The following is a 13677-nucleotide window of genomic DNA, read 5'->3' as shown; positions in this document are numbered from 1 at the left end:
AATTGCACAAATTATTTATCCTAATAAACAGTAATTTAAAGTGAATGCTACAAAATATAAAGAGTACAAGTGATTATTGCTATGTGTTGACTGCAGCATTTATTTTCTCTTTTTTTCTCCTTTAGAGCAGGTGAGAGCAGCCCATCTATAAGGAGAGTGACCATGATGCGGGAAAAGGGAAGGAGACAGGCTGTCCGTGGTCCTGCTTTTATGTTCAACAACAGAGGAACAAGCCTGACCCCTGAGGAGGAACGATTTCTGGATGCAGCAGAGTACGGAAACATTCCAGTAGTAAGAAAAATGCTAGAGGAGTCAAAGACATTGAATGTCAACTGTATGGACTACATGGGACAGAATGCTTTGCAGCTAGCAGTTGGCAATGAACATTTAGAAGTAAGTGAGCTTTTACTGAAGAAGGAAAACTTGGCACGGATCGGAGATGCCTTGCTTCTGGCAATTAGTAAAGGGTATGTAAGGATAGTTGAAGCCATCTTGAATCATCCTGCCTTTGCAGCAAACAAAAGACTCACCCTTAGCCCATGTGAGCAGGAACTACAGGATGATGATTTCTACTCTTATGATGAGGACGGCACAAGGTTCTCTCCAGACATCACACCCATCATCCTTGCTGCCCACTGCCAGAAATATGAAGTGGTACACATGTTATTAGTAAAAGGAGCAAAGATAGAGCGGCCCCATGATTATTTCTGCAAGTGCAATGATTGCATGGAAAAACAAAAACATGATTCATTCAGCCACTCAAGGTCTAGGATTAATGCTTACAAGGGACTGGCTAGCCCAGCCTATCTATCTCTTTCCAGTGAAGATCCTGTACACACTGCTCTGGAGCTGAGCAATGAATTAGCCAAGCTGGCCAATATAGAGAAAGAATTTAAGGTAAGATTTACACTTGTGATATTATCCTGTGTATACCTCCCAAAATGTCCTTATTTTGGTGGCACAATCCATAGATATAAAGCCAAATGAGGCAATGGGGTTAACAAAATGTGTGTGGTTTGTCCAAATAGGAAATGTTTCCAAAAGTTTCACAGGGAACCTTTATAGTGAACCTGCAACCATGCAAGTCTACTAGTCTACTTTAATGGTGGCCCCACCAACAGGGCATACTCACCCTCACTGCTCCTTTTCGCTCCCAGAAATTAATGATTCTCTGGACCTCTATGTATGGTAATATAACTACTCTGCATGCATAACTTTTGGAAACATATCACAACCAGATCACATGGCACTTTTGTACCATGTGGTCAGGTGCAAGAAAATGCACTGTGTTTGCAACCTGCATTTGTGTGTCAACGTAACAAGATTTTTTTTTTATTACTCGCTGTAAATCGACTGTGGAGATGTTTTTCTACAGCTACTGCCAGGGCAAGAAAAGAGTCTAGCAGGTGTCACTGGGCTATAGACAGCAATATAAACATGATACAGGTTCTATCCTTTCACCATTCCGATAAAAAATTATTTTATTTGCTGTCTCTGTCCCCATGGGGAGATTTCCCATCATTTCATATCCCTGTGACATATGGTTACAAAATGGAAAGTGTTGAGAAATATCTCCAAGAGGACATAGACAGCAATACAAACCCTGGCTCGCTCCAACCAATACAGAAAGGCCTTAAATATTCCAGTTCTCGAATGTTAAAATATAAATCTTTCTGTTTTGGACATTACATTATCTTAAAAATACCATTGTATGTCCGTTTGGAAATCAGAAGTATAATCATCCTGGGAAACATGCAGGATGTATACAACATTACAACTGAAGAATAATGTACAGTGGTTTACATTTATTAAAGCTAATATAACCATTAATTATAATGTCCTGGGTGCAAAATCTGAAATTGTTCACTAGCATATGGTACAATTTATCAAAATTTAAATAATCAAAACTAGTGTAGCATATTGTGTTTATATCTATTTTTCCCACAGTCTTTATTTAAATCTTTATTCCATCTTTCACATTTTTCTTTAGTTCTGTGCTATTCAGAACAATTTTTTTTCCACATCCAGCTTTTAACATAAATATATTTCAATACTAAATGGGACTCTGTCATTTTCAAAAAACAAAGCTGTTGGCAGGTATAAAGTGCAAGCACCTACAGGTTTGTGCAATGAGCCAGAGTGAACAGGTAAGAAGTAGACACTATAAAAAAGCATTGCAGCCTTACCCATTTAAAGCTGCCTGGCATACAGGGAGCAATCAAAGTTGCAGCAGGCTTGTGCAGGCTTTTTATATCTAATAGAAGCTTAATTTATTTTTGTTCAGTATAATTTAAATGGCCAACAATTTAGCTGCAACTGTATGGAGGCCAAAATAGCTTGGATCAGGATGAATTTAGAATACACTAAACTGTACACTAGAGCTGGCCATACTCGGATCATAATTCGGCTGATCCTCTTCTATTCAACTGCCATGTTGGTATTTTTTCATTTGATCAGTGCTGCTGGCTATAGACTGAGGGCGGGGAAGTCTTCCTGCTGTCAAAATACAATGCCACAACAGGGAAGGTTCCTGCATCCACACAGTGTGTGGATGGGAAAATCGGATCAGTTTTTTCGTTCAACCCGCTGGTTGATTGAAAAAGCTGTCCAACCTAACAGACTAAGTAGAAATTTGATATTTTAGCTAATCATTGGTTTGACACTTGTCCATGCACTTTTTCTGGATGAAAGGTCCCCTTTAAGTAGATAGTAGTTTTTGCATACTAGGTTTTGTTACTTTTCCTACATTTGAAAAATGTCAGCTGGATTCTGATTGATTGCTATGAACTTCACATATAATTTTACATATCTAACATTAGAGATATTAATTGTCAAAGACACACATAGTTAGAAAGGCCACACACACACGCACACACCTCATGCCAGCTAAGACAGATGCATCCAACATTGTAGTAGACAAGACTGGTGCTGGAGCTGGAGCCTCTTCTACCTCCGATTCAAAAAGAGTTGATCAGCACACCGTGAATAAATGAAATCTTTATTCCATCTTTTAAAATCAAAGCATTTTTTAACAAGGACTGTTCAAGTTGGGACATGTTATTGGTGGGAACACAGCCTTCTCACTCCGGTATGTTTTGTTTTTAAAAAATGGAATAAAAACTTGGATTTTATTTATTAAAGGTGTGATGATCATCTGTTTCTTTAGTTATCTGTTTTGATGATGTTTTATTCCTTATAAATATATGTAACCTTTAAAAGAGAGTTTATTTGTTTTTGCCACATTATAAAAAATATTTGTACCAGAAAAAAAATTTCAGTCCTTTTATTCACAGTAAACTTTGCACCTTAGATGAATGAAGCTACTTTCCCAAATGGGAGAACAGATTTTGGTTTCAATAATGTTAATGGAATTATGACTTTGTTTTATCATGCTCGTTATGACTACATCACAGCAGTATAACCATGTAGCAACTCCTCCCCACCTTTATAGGTTGGTTTTTAGTTGATCAACAGATGGCTACCGTATGCCTAATGGTCAGCAGATATAATTTCTGCTCCCTGCGATGGCCGAATGTACATGCAGACATGCAAGCTGTATCAGTCTGAACTTTGGGGGGTACTTTGGCATTTTTGCCTTGGGAACAAGAGGACTTTTTCCAGATGCCAGCAGTGAGCAAAATGTTTACCACTTCACTTAGCATGCACTATTCTAAGCTCGGCATAAAATGTACTATTATTCATTGATGTAAACAAACACAATAAGATTTTTCTCTGCCTGTCCTTCTTGGTGAAGGATCTGTCAATAGCAGTGATGGGTTGTACATTTCACACCTAGGCCTTCACTGGTGTCCTACCTGAATAAACCCAGCAATTTTTGGCTGTAACTTTAAAAATTTAGAACGTTAAAAATGGAGACATGGAAAAAGTGGGGCCTGGACCTTAACAAAGAGAACAAAAGTACTAACAGAAAATTTCCAGTGTTACCAGTTGTCCGATGAACAAACAAGTACAACAAGATTGTGGTATTATTATGCAGTAAAGGCACATGCAGAACCCCACAGACACAGAGCAGTAGATGTTCACCTCCAACAGTGTACCAGTGGAAAATACAGCAGATAAATCTTCCTACAGGATAATCGAGGCGAACACCACAACAGGCAGAGCACATCATGAATGGATAATTTCAACAGCCTATGCACTATGTGGGAACTCGCTTCAACGTGGTAGAGCTTCTTCAAAGCACACAGCAACTCGCTTCTTTTAAGGGCTTTTTTGCCCACTTTTATTTACAAGAAAGTTCAAATAACAGAAGTTTCCCACACAGGGGTATTGATCATCCACAAAACAAAATTCAGCCTCCTGGCTTATACTGAGCTTGATGTCTGCCTCCTGCAGACTTCTTCTAGACACGGCTCTTGCACACCGCTGGCCACTAGCACACAGCTAGTCTCTAGCAGCCCCTTGCTGCTTTTGGCTCCCACCTCTCCTAGCTGAAGCCCACCTGACTCCTATCTGCCAGGGTGGGGCCCTGCTGACTCCTAGCTGCCGGGGTGGAGCCCAGAACCCTGGTCCTGACTCTCTCTAAAGGCCTGCACACACCTGTGCAATCAGTCTCCTGGCCTATCCCAAAACCTGGTCCCAGGATTGGAGATTTCATCCCTCCCAGATCTCTTTGAAATCTCCAGGCTCCAGATCCCAAAACAGACCTTACAAACAAAGGAGGAAGGTGAAAAGCCACTTTCCTCCATATCAAACATTTACCCTGGAGCCCCTCAACCTGCCTTGTTGAGAATCCAGGGTGACAGATCGCCACACTGTCACATATCCCCCCCCTTTGTTTTGATCCCGTAGGGGGCAGAACACATGACTTACAGCTTCTGGCACCTCTGTGCCAGCTCTCACTTACAGGGGTCCAATCTGGTCTAACCATACCTTTCCTAAAGGGGAACTCTACCCAATGACTCCTTTGGTGTCTCTCCCCAAGCCCCATTGTCACTCTGCTATGGGCTCTACTCAGATCTTCCCTATTCTTTTTCCGAGTGCATTTCCATAACCACTTTCTCTCCTGAGATCTTAACGGGGTCCCCCTGGCTTTTATATTGACCTTTCTGCCCCTTTGCTTCAGGTTCCAAGGTTTCCTAATACCTCTCTCAGTATTACTGTCCCAAGGCTGTAGGGGAACTATTTCTACTGTATTTGTACCAGGACCACCCCCCTGATTTCTTGTACCTCTAGCTATCAAACCTGCATGACTCATTACCACAGCATTCAGTTTACCATGAACAGATAACTTCCAGTCAATATTACATCTTTCAATACATTTTCCAGCATTAGTTAGGACAGTGTCTGCAGAGGGCACACACACCATAGGGCAGCCATCACCCACGTGAACCTCACAAAATGCCACTTCACCTGGCATCATGCACTCTGCAAGCAGCTGTCCCACCATTTTAACTTTTCCTACACCACTTGGATCTGTATCCAAATGCTGTACAGATGAGCTCTCTTCTGATCCATTTTGCCAGTTTTCACATACCATTGGTCCCTGTATTTCAGGTGTCTTATCAGACCTGCTACATAAATCTCTTTTTGGCCCAATGACCCTGATTTCTTTATGCACATCCGTCTGAGCCCTGGTCAGGATCTCTGCTGTTCTCTGGTCCATGCTCGGCCCTTCCATCTCATGTGGTTTGTCCAATGGTGCAGTAAACACGCCCTTAACTGACAACTGACCAGCACCATCCTGGACCATAGCAGCAGAAATGCTGCCCACCTGGCTGTTAGGAGGTGAAACCTTTGACTCATTTTTCATTTCTCCAAAACTTCTCTCAAATACATTGACAGGTAGTCCAGCGGCATACCCTGATACAACTTTTAACACCATCAACAAATTCAGAAACAAACGATTTTCTTGTTCCCCTTTGATCTGTACAGCCAGCCATTCGGTGCTCCACCTAGTGGTACTCCGCAGTACCAGACCATCTGACTGTGGAGGAGACACCCCAGTATACATTGGTTGTACATTCCAAAGTTCAAGCATCTCCTTTAATACTTTGGTTACAACCCAACCACTTGACTCTATACCCAAGACCTTCCTGACCATATTTAGGGCACTGGGAACGCTGAGAGACTCACCTGCTGAGACTTGAGAAGCTGAAACTTTTAAAGGGACCTCCTCCAAGCTGGAGATAACCACAGCCTGGTGCTCCACCAGAGCGCTGCCATGTGCTGGGCTCACTCTCAACATCTCAGACTCAGCATCCACAAGCTGCTCCTGATCATTCCCAGTGACAACATCATTTTGACACTCCATGCCAACATCACTTTTGTGGGTCACAGACAAAGTCTCTGCTGTATGCATGCCCTTATCTATAGGCTGTTCTATACAGTTGTGGCCAAAATTATTCAACCCCCACTGAAATTGAGTGTTTTGGCCAGTTTGACATTGCTTTTGATCATTCAGTCATCTTGCTTACATTTACATTAAAGAGGCACTTGTAGGTCAGACAAATATAACATAACAGTTATAATGAAATAACCACAAATGTCTTTTCTGTGCTCACAGCATTATCAGTTTTATTCAACCCCCAAGTGACATTCAATCTTAGTACTTAGTACAGCATCCTTTTACAGTTATAACAGCTTTTAAACGTGAAGCATAGCTTGACACAAGTGTCTTGCAGCGATCTACGGGTATCTTCGCCCATTCTTCATGGGCAAAGGCCTCCAGTTCAGTCACATTCTTAGGCTTGCGCACTGCAACTGCTTTCTTTAAGTCCCACCAGAGGTTCTCAATCGGATTTAAGTCTGGTGACTGCGATGGCCACTCCAAAATGTTCCAGCCTTTCCTCTGCAACCATGCTCTAGTGGACTTGGAGGTATGCTTGGGATCATTGTCCTGTTGAAAGGTCCAACGTCTCCCAAGCCTCAGGTGTGTGACGGACTGCATCACGTTTCCATCCAATATCTCCTGGTACTGAAGAGAATTCATGGTACCTTGCACACGCTGAAGCTTCCCTGTACCTGCAGAAGCAAAACAGCCCCAAAGCATGATTGACCCTCCACCATGCTTCACAGTAGGCAAGGTGTTCTTTTCATCATAGGCCTTGTTCTTCCTCCTCCAAACATAGCGTTGATCCATGGGCCCAAACAGTTCTAATTTTGTTTCATCAGTCCACAGAACACTATCCCACAACTTTTGTGGTTTGTCCACATGGCTTTTGGCATACTGCAGTCGACTCTTCTTATTCTTTGGAGACAGCAAGGGGGTACGCCTGGGAGTTCTGGCACGGAGGCCTTCATTACGCAGTGTGCGTCTTATTGTCTGGGCTGAAACTTCTGTACCCACATCTGACAAATCTTTTCTCAGTTCCTCAGCAGTCACACGGGGACTTCTCTCCACTCTACGCTTCAGGTAGCGCACAGCAGTCGAAGTCAGCATCTTCTTTCTGCCACGACCAGGTAGCGTTTCAACAGTGCCCTTTGCCTTGAATTTGCGAATGATGCTTCCTAAGGTGTCTCTTGGTATGTTTAACATCTTTGCAATCTTCTTATAGCCATTGCCCTTCCTGTGAAGAGAAATCACCTCTTCTCTTGTCTTCCTGGACCATTCTCTTGCCTTCACCATGTTTGTAACCACACCAGTAAATGTCTAGAAGGAGCTGAGTATCACAGTCATTTTAAAGCTGCCTAATTGGTGCTTATTATGCTTGATTGCTGCTCGGTGACATCCACAGGTGTTTTCAATACCTGATGGAAAGCACCTGTATGAACCTCTGTTCTTCAGAGTGGTAGTCTTTAAGGGGTTGAATAATTGTGGCAATGAAGAAACCACATAAGAACCATTTACTACTGTATTACATAAACAATTGATGTCATTTTAGTTGCATTTGGGTAGTTACAACGTCCTTGTAGGATTTGATTCTGAATACAATTCCAAATGTACACTATAGTCCCTAAACCCCTTTACAGCATTGGGGGTTGAATAATTTTGGCCACAACTGTAGATCCTCCTGCTGGCACAGCAGAAACAGTGTCCACCTTATTTTTTTGCATAAAAGCCTCATCTATCAACGAAATTAGCCGTTTACCCCAACTATCCCAGTCCATTGTATATGTGCTCAATTCACCAGTGCTCCTCAGCACCGATCCATCCGCCCAAGGAGACACACAAGAATAGACGGGCTTAGTTGCAGATCCATTGCACAAATCACTCTGGATCACGTCTGACTTGGGTAACACCTGTTTTCCCACTGCAGGTTGCAATACCTCACATCCACCACTTTGCTCTGGTGGCGCTTCCTGAATTACCCACACACTTGCATTTTTGCCAGGCTGCATTAACCCGGTGTTCACCTGAACACTTTCAGTATTGTTAGGCTGCACCAACACACTCCTATGACGAGGTGCAGTTCCACTCTGCTCCACCAGAGTGACATCGCAGTTGTCCAGGGCAACCTCCGGCTCCAATACACGGAGACCCCTGGAGATGTCTAAGGACACCTGTGCTGTCTTACCACCAGTTGCTATGGGAAACGACCCATCTTTAACTATAGCTTTTGCACTGCAAGAGCTCAGGGTTTTCCCAACAGCAGAACATTTCACATCAACATCAGCATTTTTAGCTCTTGTGGGCTGTTCTATCCCACTACCAACCTGTGACTGGCACACATTAGTGACATCACTTGCTTTTTGAGAACCAGGCACAGGTTTAACTTTAACCCCTAACTCCCCACTGTACAAGGCACTGCACAGGGAAAAGTCACTCTCAAAAGCACATTCAGTGGCCCAACTAACTGGGGTCACTCCTACATCAGAATGGACAGTCTCATAACCAGTCCTTCTCAACATGACAGTCCCAGTCATGGTTTTATCACACACAGTCTTACCCACCACAGTAGTAGGTGTCACCATCTTCATTTGAGTGCGTGGTCTCATAAACGCATCCTCAACTGCACTTTCCTTGGCAACTTTTCCCTTGCCCCAAGGTGAAGTAACAGACGCCCTCATAGGCTCCATGGACTCTCTGGCACCCCCTGCAGGCCCAACAGGAACTTCCTCCCTGTTGCCAGAGGTGGCTGCTGACATTTGAAAACAAGAATCTGGACTTGCAGTTGAAGACATTTGCCCAGTAGCAGCGGTATTCCAGAGTCTGGGACAGGAAAAGATCCCATGCCCCCACTGACCACATTCCAGGCATGGTACATTTCCACACTTATCTTTGTTGGGACACTGAGCCACATCTTCAATGCAGCTCCTCCTTCCAGGCACTACTTTTTCTCTGGTCGCCATGGGAGATTGCACTCTCCAAGCAGAACTTTGCTGGCTCTTTCCAACACTCTGTATTGGCTCCTCTTGATACCACTTGCCATGATCCTTGTACGACATGGCCCCCCGTACACAGACAGCCCGACTGGCCTCCTCTGTGTTGCTATGGGCCTTCACTCTTGGTCCTGGCCTCTGGTCAGCCCCTCTCCTTGCACATAGCATAGGCTTCTCTCTGCTGGACCAACTCTCAAGCCGTGACACATTCACATTTTTCACAACAGCTACTGGTTTAACTGCAGCAGTGTTGCCAGGGGCAACAACACCCCTCTCCCAGGTACGGACATCCTGCAGCTCTCTCCTTGCACTGAAGGTTGGCTTGCTTTCCTCTGTAGGTTGGTTCAATGCTGCCAGGTGCCGCTTGCACCAGTCCACAGCAGACTCACCCACATCTAAATTTCCCGGCTTGGCTGGGGCATGCGGTGTATAACCCCCTAGCCACAGGGCTCTATCTCTCGCTTCAGCAAACATTGCTTCCTTTTTCTGTTTTGACCGCCCCATCTTTGCAGTCATGCACACAGCAGTGTGTTACACAGTTCAGCAACACCATTGAACACTGTCTCTTTAAGGCAAAGTCCTTTTCTCTAGCAGGTTCTCCTCACCTGCACACACAGATAGTGCAGACTTATGCACCAAACAGTTCATATAACTGATGAACTTACTTCATCGCAGGGATCTTCCGTTCTGCCCACTGCATCCTCCACCATATGTGGGAACTCGCTTCAACGTGGTAGAGCTTCTTCAAAGCACACAGCAACTCGCTTCTTTTAAGGGCTTTTTTGCCCACTTTTATTTACAAGAAAGTTCAAATAACAGAAGTTTCCCACACAGGGGTATTGATCATCCACAAAACAAAATTCAGCCTCCTGGCTTATACTGAGCTTGATATCTGCCTCCTGCAGACTTCTTCTAGACACGGCTCTTGCACACCGCTGGCCACTAGCACACAGCTAGTCTCTAGCAGCCCCTTGCTGCTTTTGGCTCCCACCTCTCCTAGCTGAAGCCCACCTGACTCCTATCTGCCAGGGTGGGGCCCTGCTGACTCCTAGCTGCCGGGGTGGAGCCCAGAACCCTGGTCCTGACTCTCTCTAAAGGCCTGCACACACCTGTGCAATCAGTCTCCTGGCCTATCCCAAAACCTGGTCCCAGGATTGGAGATTTCATCCCTCCCAGATCTCTTTGAAATCTCCAGGCTCCAGATCCCAAAACAGACCTTACAAACAAAGGAGGAAGGTGAAAAGCCACTTTCCTCCATATCAAACATTTACCCTGGAGCCCCTCAACCTGCCTTGTTGAGAATCCAGGGTGACAGATCGCCACACTGTCACAACTATCAAATCCAATGGGACTAAACCCAGAGTGGCCAACCATGCTTCCCAGAGTTTCTCAAATTTACCTGGGCACCCACGATGTTAGTAAATTAAACGATTGTATCACAAGATGGTGCCCATATCCTGCCTCCATTCCTCCATAGTAGGGGGAGTCTCTGATTTCCAGCACACAAGAATAGCCTTGCATGCCTGGAACAGGGCCTTGGAGAGGGCTTCTAGTAGAAATGTATCTTGGTTAACATTATTCAAAATACCTAAAAGACATTGTTTAGGGTCTAGAAGTAGGTTAGTGTGAAACACCAAATTAAGAGTGGTGATCACTTCCTCCCAGTATCGATGAAGTTTCGGGCACTGCCATAGCATGTGAATAAGATCTCCATGGTCCCGCTTACATCTGTTACAAATAGGGTCCTGATGTAGCCCCATCACACACATTTTAGCTGGTGTATAATGAGCCCTAAGTACAATATACAGTTGTGATATACGTTGAAAAACCGTCAACAAGCTAAGATGGATAGACTGCAGAGCTGCCTCACAATGGTCTTCCTCAAAAGCCCCACACCTCGCTCCTACTGCCCACTAGCCCTATTTGGGTATTTTTCTAAGTAATCTGACAGAAGCATGGTAAAAGCATGGTATAGCAGCGAGAAATAATCCCTTTAGTAGTTGTAGCTGAGTGCAAATAACTGAAAATGGGGGTGGGGGTGGAGTGCCATAACGCTAATGGGCCTTGAGCGGCAACTGAATGTTTTAACTGCATGTAATAAAATAGCAGTGTAGATGGTAAATTATACCTGGACTTCAATGTATCAAATGACGTGAATTGACCATTGTCGAATATATGTTTCAAATGAGTTAGCCCATAGGATTTCCACTTAGAGGCATATTGTAGCGTGGCCAGTTCTGGTAATGCCACATTATTCCATATGGGATTATATGTGGTGTGACCTGTAACCTGCTGCAGCTGCTTGAACTTGACCAAAATTTTATGAATTAGATGATAGGTAGGGAAGGAATTATTTGGTTTACAAAAAAGATTGAGCCTCAAGACCTTCTGGTAATGAGCAAGAGGCCGTTCAGTGTAACATCACTTGCAGCATAGAATCATTAGCCGTGGCATTAGTGGTGCCTCCTTCCGCCATACCTTTACGCAGATGTTGCACCTGGCTAGCCAGATAATACAACCAGGGATTAGGCAAAGCTATCCCCCCTCTATCCTTAGGATGTTGTAACTGTTCTATCCGTATCCTTGGTGGGTGGTTTCCCCAAGGTAAGGAATGAAGAATAGTATTTATAATCAAGAAGGTTTTCAGTGGAATCATTACTGGCGAATTGTGAAGAAAATACAGCATTTGGGGTATAAATATCATTTTTATAAGGTTTGCTCTACCTGCCAAAGACATCTAGAACTTAGACCATATCTTCATCTTGTTTTTGAAGCGAGTCAACAACGGGCTGGGTTTAATCAACAGTAGTCTAGCAAATTGGAACTAATCAGAATACCCAGGTATTTAAAGGAGGATGTTATTATAACTGGACAGAAAGTAGACATTGCTGGGTCCATGACACCATCAAGTGGCAGCTGGGCCGACTTAGACCAGTTAAATATTAGCCCAGAATATTTACCAAATTGAGAGATTATATGCATGGCTGTTCGTAAGGATGAGCCTGTATTGCCAAGCAAAAGTAATACGTCATCTGCATACAACAATATTATTTTGTGGATGTTAACATATCGAAAACCCACCACCTCCTCACTAGCCTGACTTCGCGCCACCAGAGGTTCAATGGCCAATGCAAACGATAGTGGAGAGAGGGGGCAGCCCTGTCGGGTACCCCTAGCTAGCTGAAAAGTTAGAGAAGTTCCTCTGCCTTGTCTGATAGCTGCACAGGGAGATATAAGATATAAAAGCTTTATCCAGGTTAAAACGCTTGCCGAATCCATACTTCTCTAGAATCCCCCACAAATAGACCCATTCTACACTATCAAACGCCTTAGTTGCATCAAGAGACAACAGTGCTCTGGAACTCATTTTGTCAGCCGGCATTTGCAAATCAATAAATAATCTATGTAAATTGACAGCAGTAGATGTCTGTGGCATAAAACCTGCCTGATCAGGGTTCACTATTGTGGTGATGATTTTATTTAATCTAAGTGCTAATACTTTGACTAGGATCTTCCCATCCAACTGTAACAAAGGGATAGGTCTATAGGAATTGGGATCAGTGGCCACCTTGTCTGGCTTCAGCAACAGTACCACTGTGGCCCTGGTCATGGAGTCTGATAGAGTGCATCTGTCATAGGCTGCAGCACCACTAATAGTCGTGGCAACATGGAATCAGCATATATCTTATAGTCTTCCATCGGGAGACCATCCTCTCCCGGGAATTTTATTATTGGGGAACAGACTGCTCGCTTTGGCAAGCTCCTCTTTTGTAATAGTTGAGTCCAGGAGTAATTTTTGGGCAGAAGAGAGGTAAAGGGGTATCCCGAACATATTCGTCCAGGGCCTCAAACGTGGAAGAAGATTTTGATGAGTAGAGGTCCGTATAATAGTGAACTAGCTCTTCCATAATAGGGAGTATCCACCAATCTACTTGTTGAAGAAATCAACGATCCAATTGGTTGTACTGAGTGCTGAGTCTGAATTAATTTGGATAAAAAGTGGCCAGTCTGCTCACCTTCCTCATAGAGAGTTTGTTTATCAAAGAAATGCCGCCTCTCCGCCTGTGAACTGTTCAGATGAAGAAGCACCTCCTACGCTGATAACCATGCCTGTTTGTTAGGCTCAGTTGGGTTATCAATATACATACACTGCAATAGTTGTGCCTGCTGGCAAATCTGGGCCTCATGCATCCTCGTCTTAGTTTTAATCGCAGATATTTCCAACACAAATTCTCCCCTAAGGAATGCCTTAAATGTATCCCAAGTAAGTAAAGGATCGACTTGTAGATCATTATGATGGAAGAAATCATCGATCTGTTGCGCTACCATGGCATAGGAAGGGATCAAATTCAACCAAAAAGCATTTCATTTCTATGGAGCCTGAGGGAGAGCCAA

At 43.8% G+C, this 13677-nt stretch overlaps 1 protein-coding gene across 1 annotated transcript in view; it reads left to right on the top strand.

Annotated features, from left to right (window-relative positions):
* The window catches only part of TRPC3 (transient receptor potential cation channel subfamily C member 3), a 326064-nt gene that overhangs the window by 77020 nt on the left and 235367 nt on the right, over window positions 1-13677 (top strand). The window contains exon 2 of the mRNA XM_089672160.1: window positions 126-897. Coding sequence (XP_089528286.1) covers window positions 126-897 — 772 coding nt within the window. The remainder of the gene's footprint in view (window positions 1-125; window positions 898-13677) is intronic.

The sequence above is a fragment of the Staurois parvus genome, unplaced genomic scaffold (genome assembly GCF_062004578.1).
Source record: "Staurois parvus isolate SC_StPar_1 unplaced genomic scaffold, SC_StPar_1.0 ptg000122l, whole genome shotgun sequence".
Taxonomy (NCBI): domain Eukaryota; kingdom Metazoa; phylum Chordata; class Amphibia; order Anura; family Ranidae; genus Staurois; species Staurois parvus.
The sequence above is the reverse complement of the archived record's forward strand: the minus strand, read 5'-3'. Positions and strand labels throughout refer to the sequence as shown.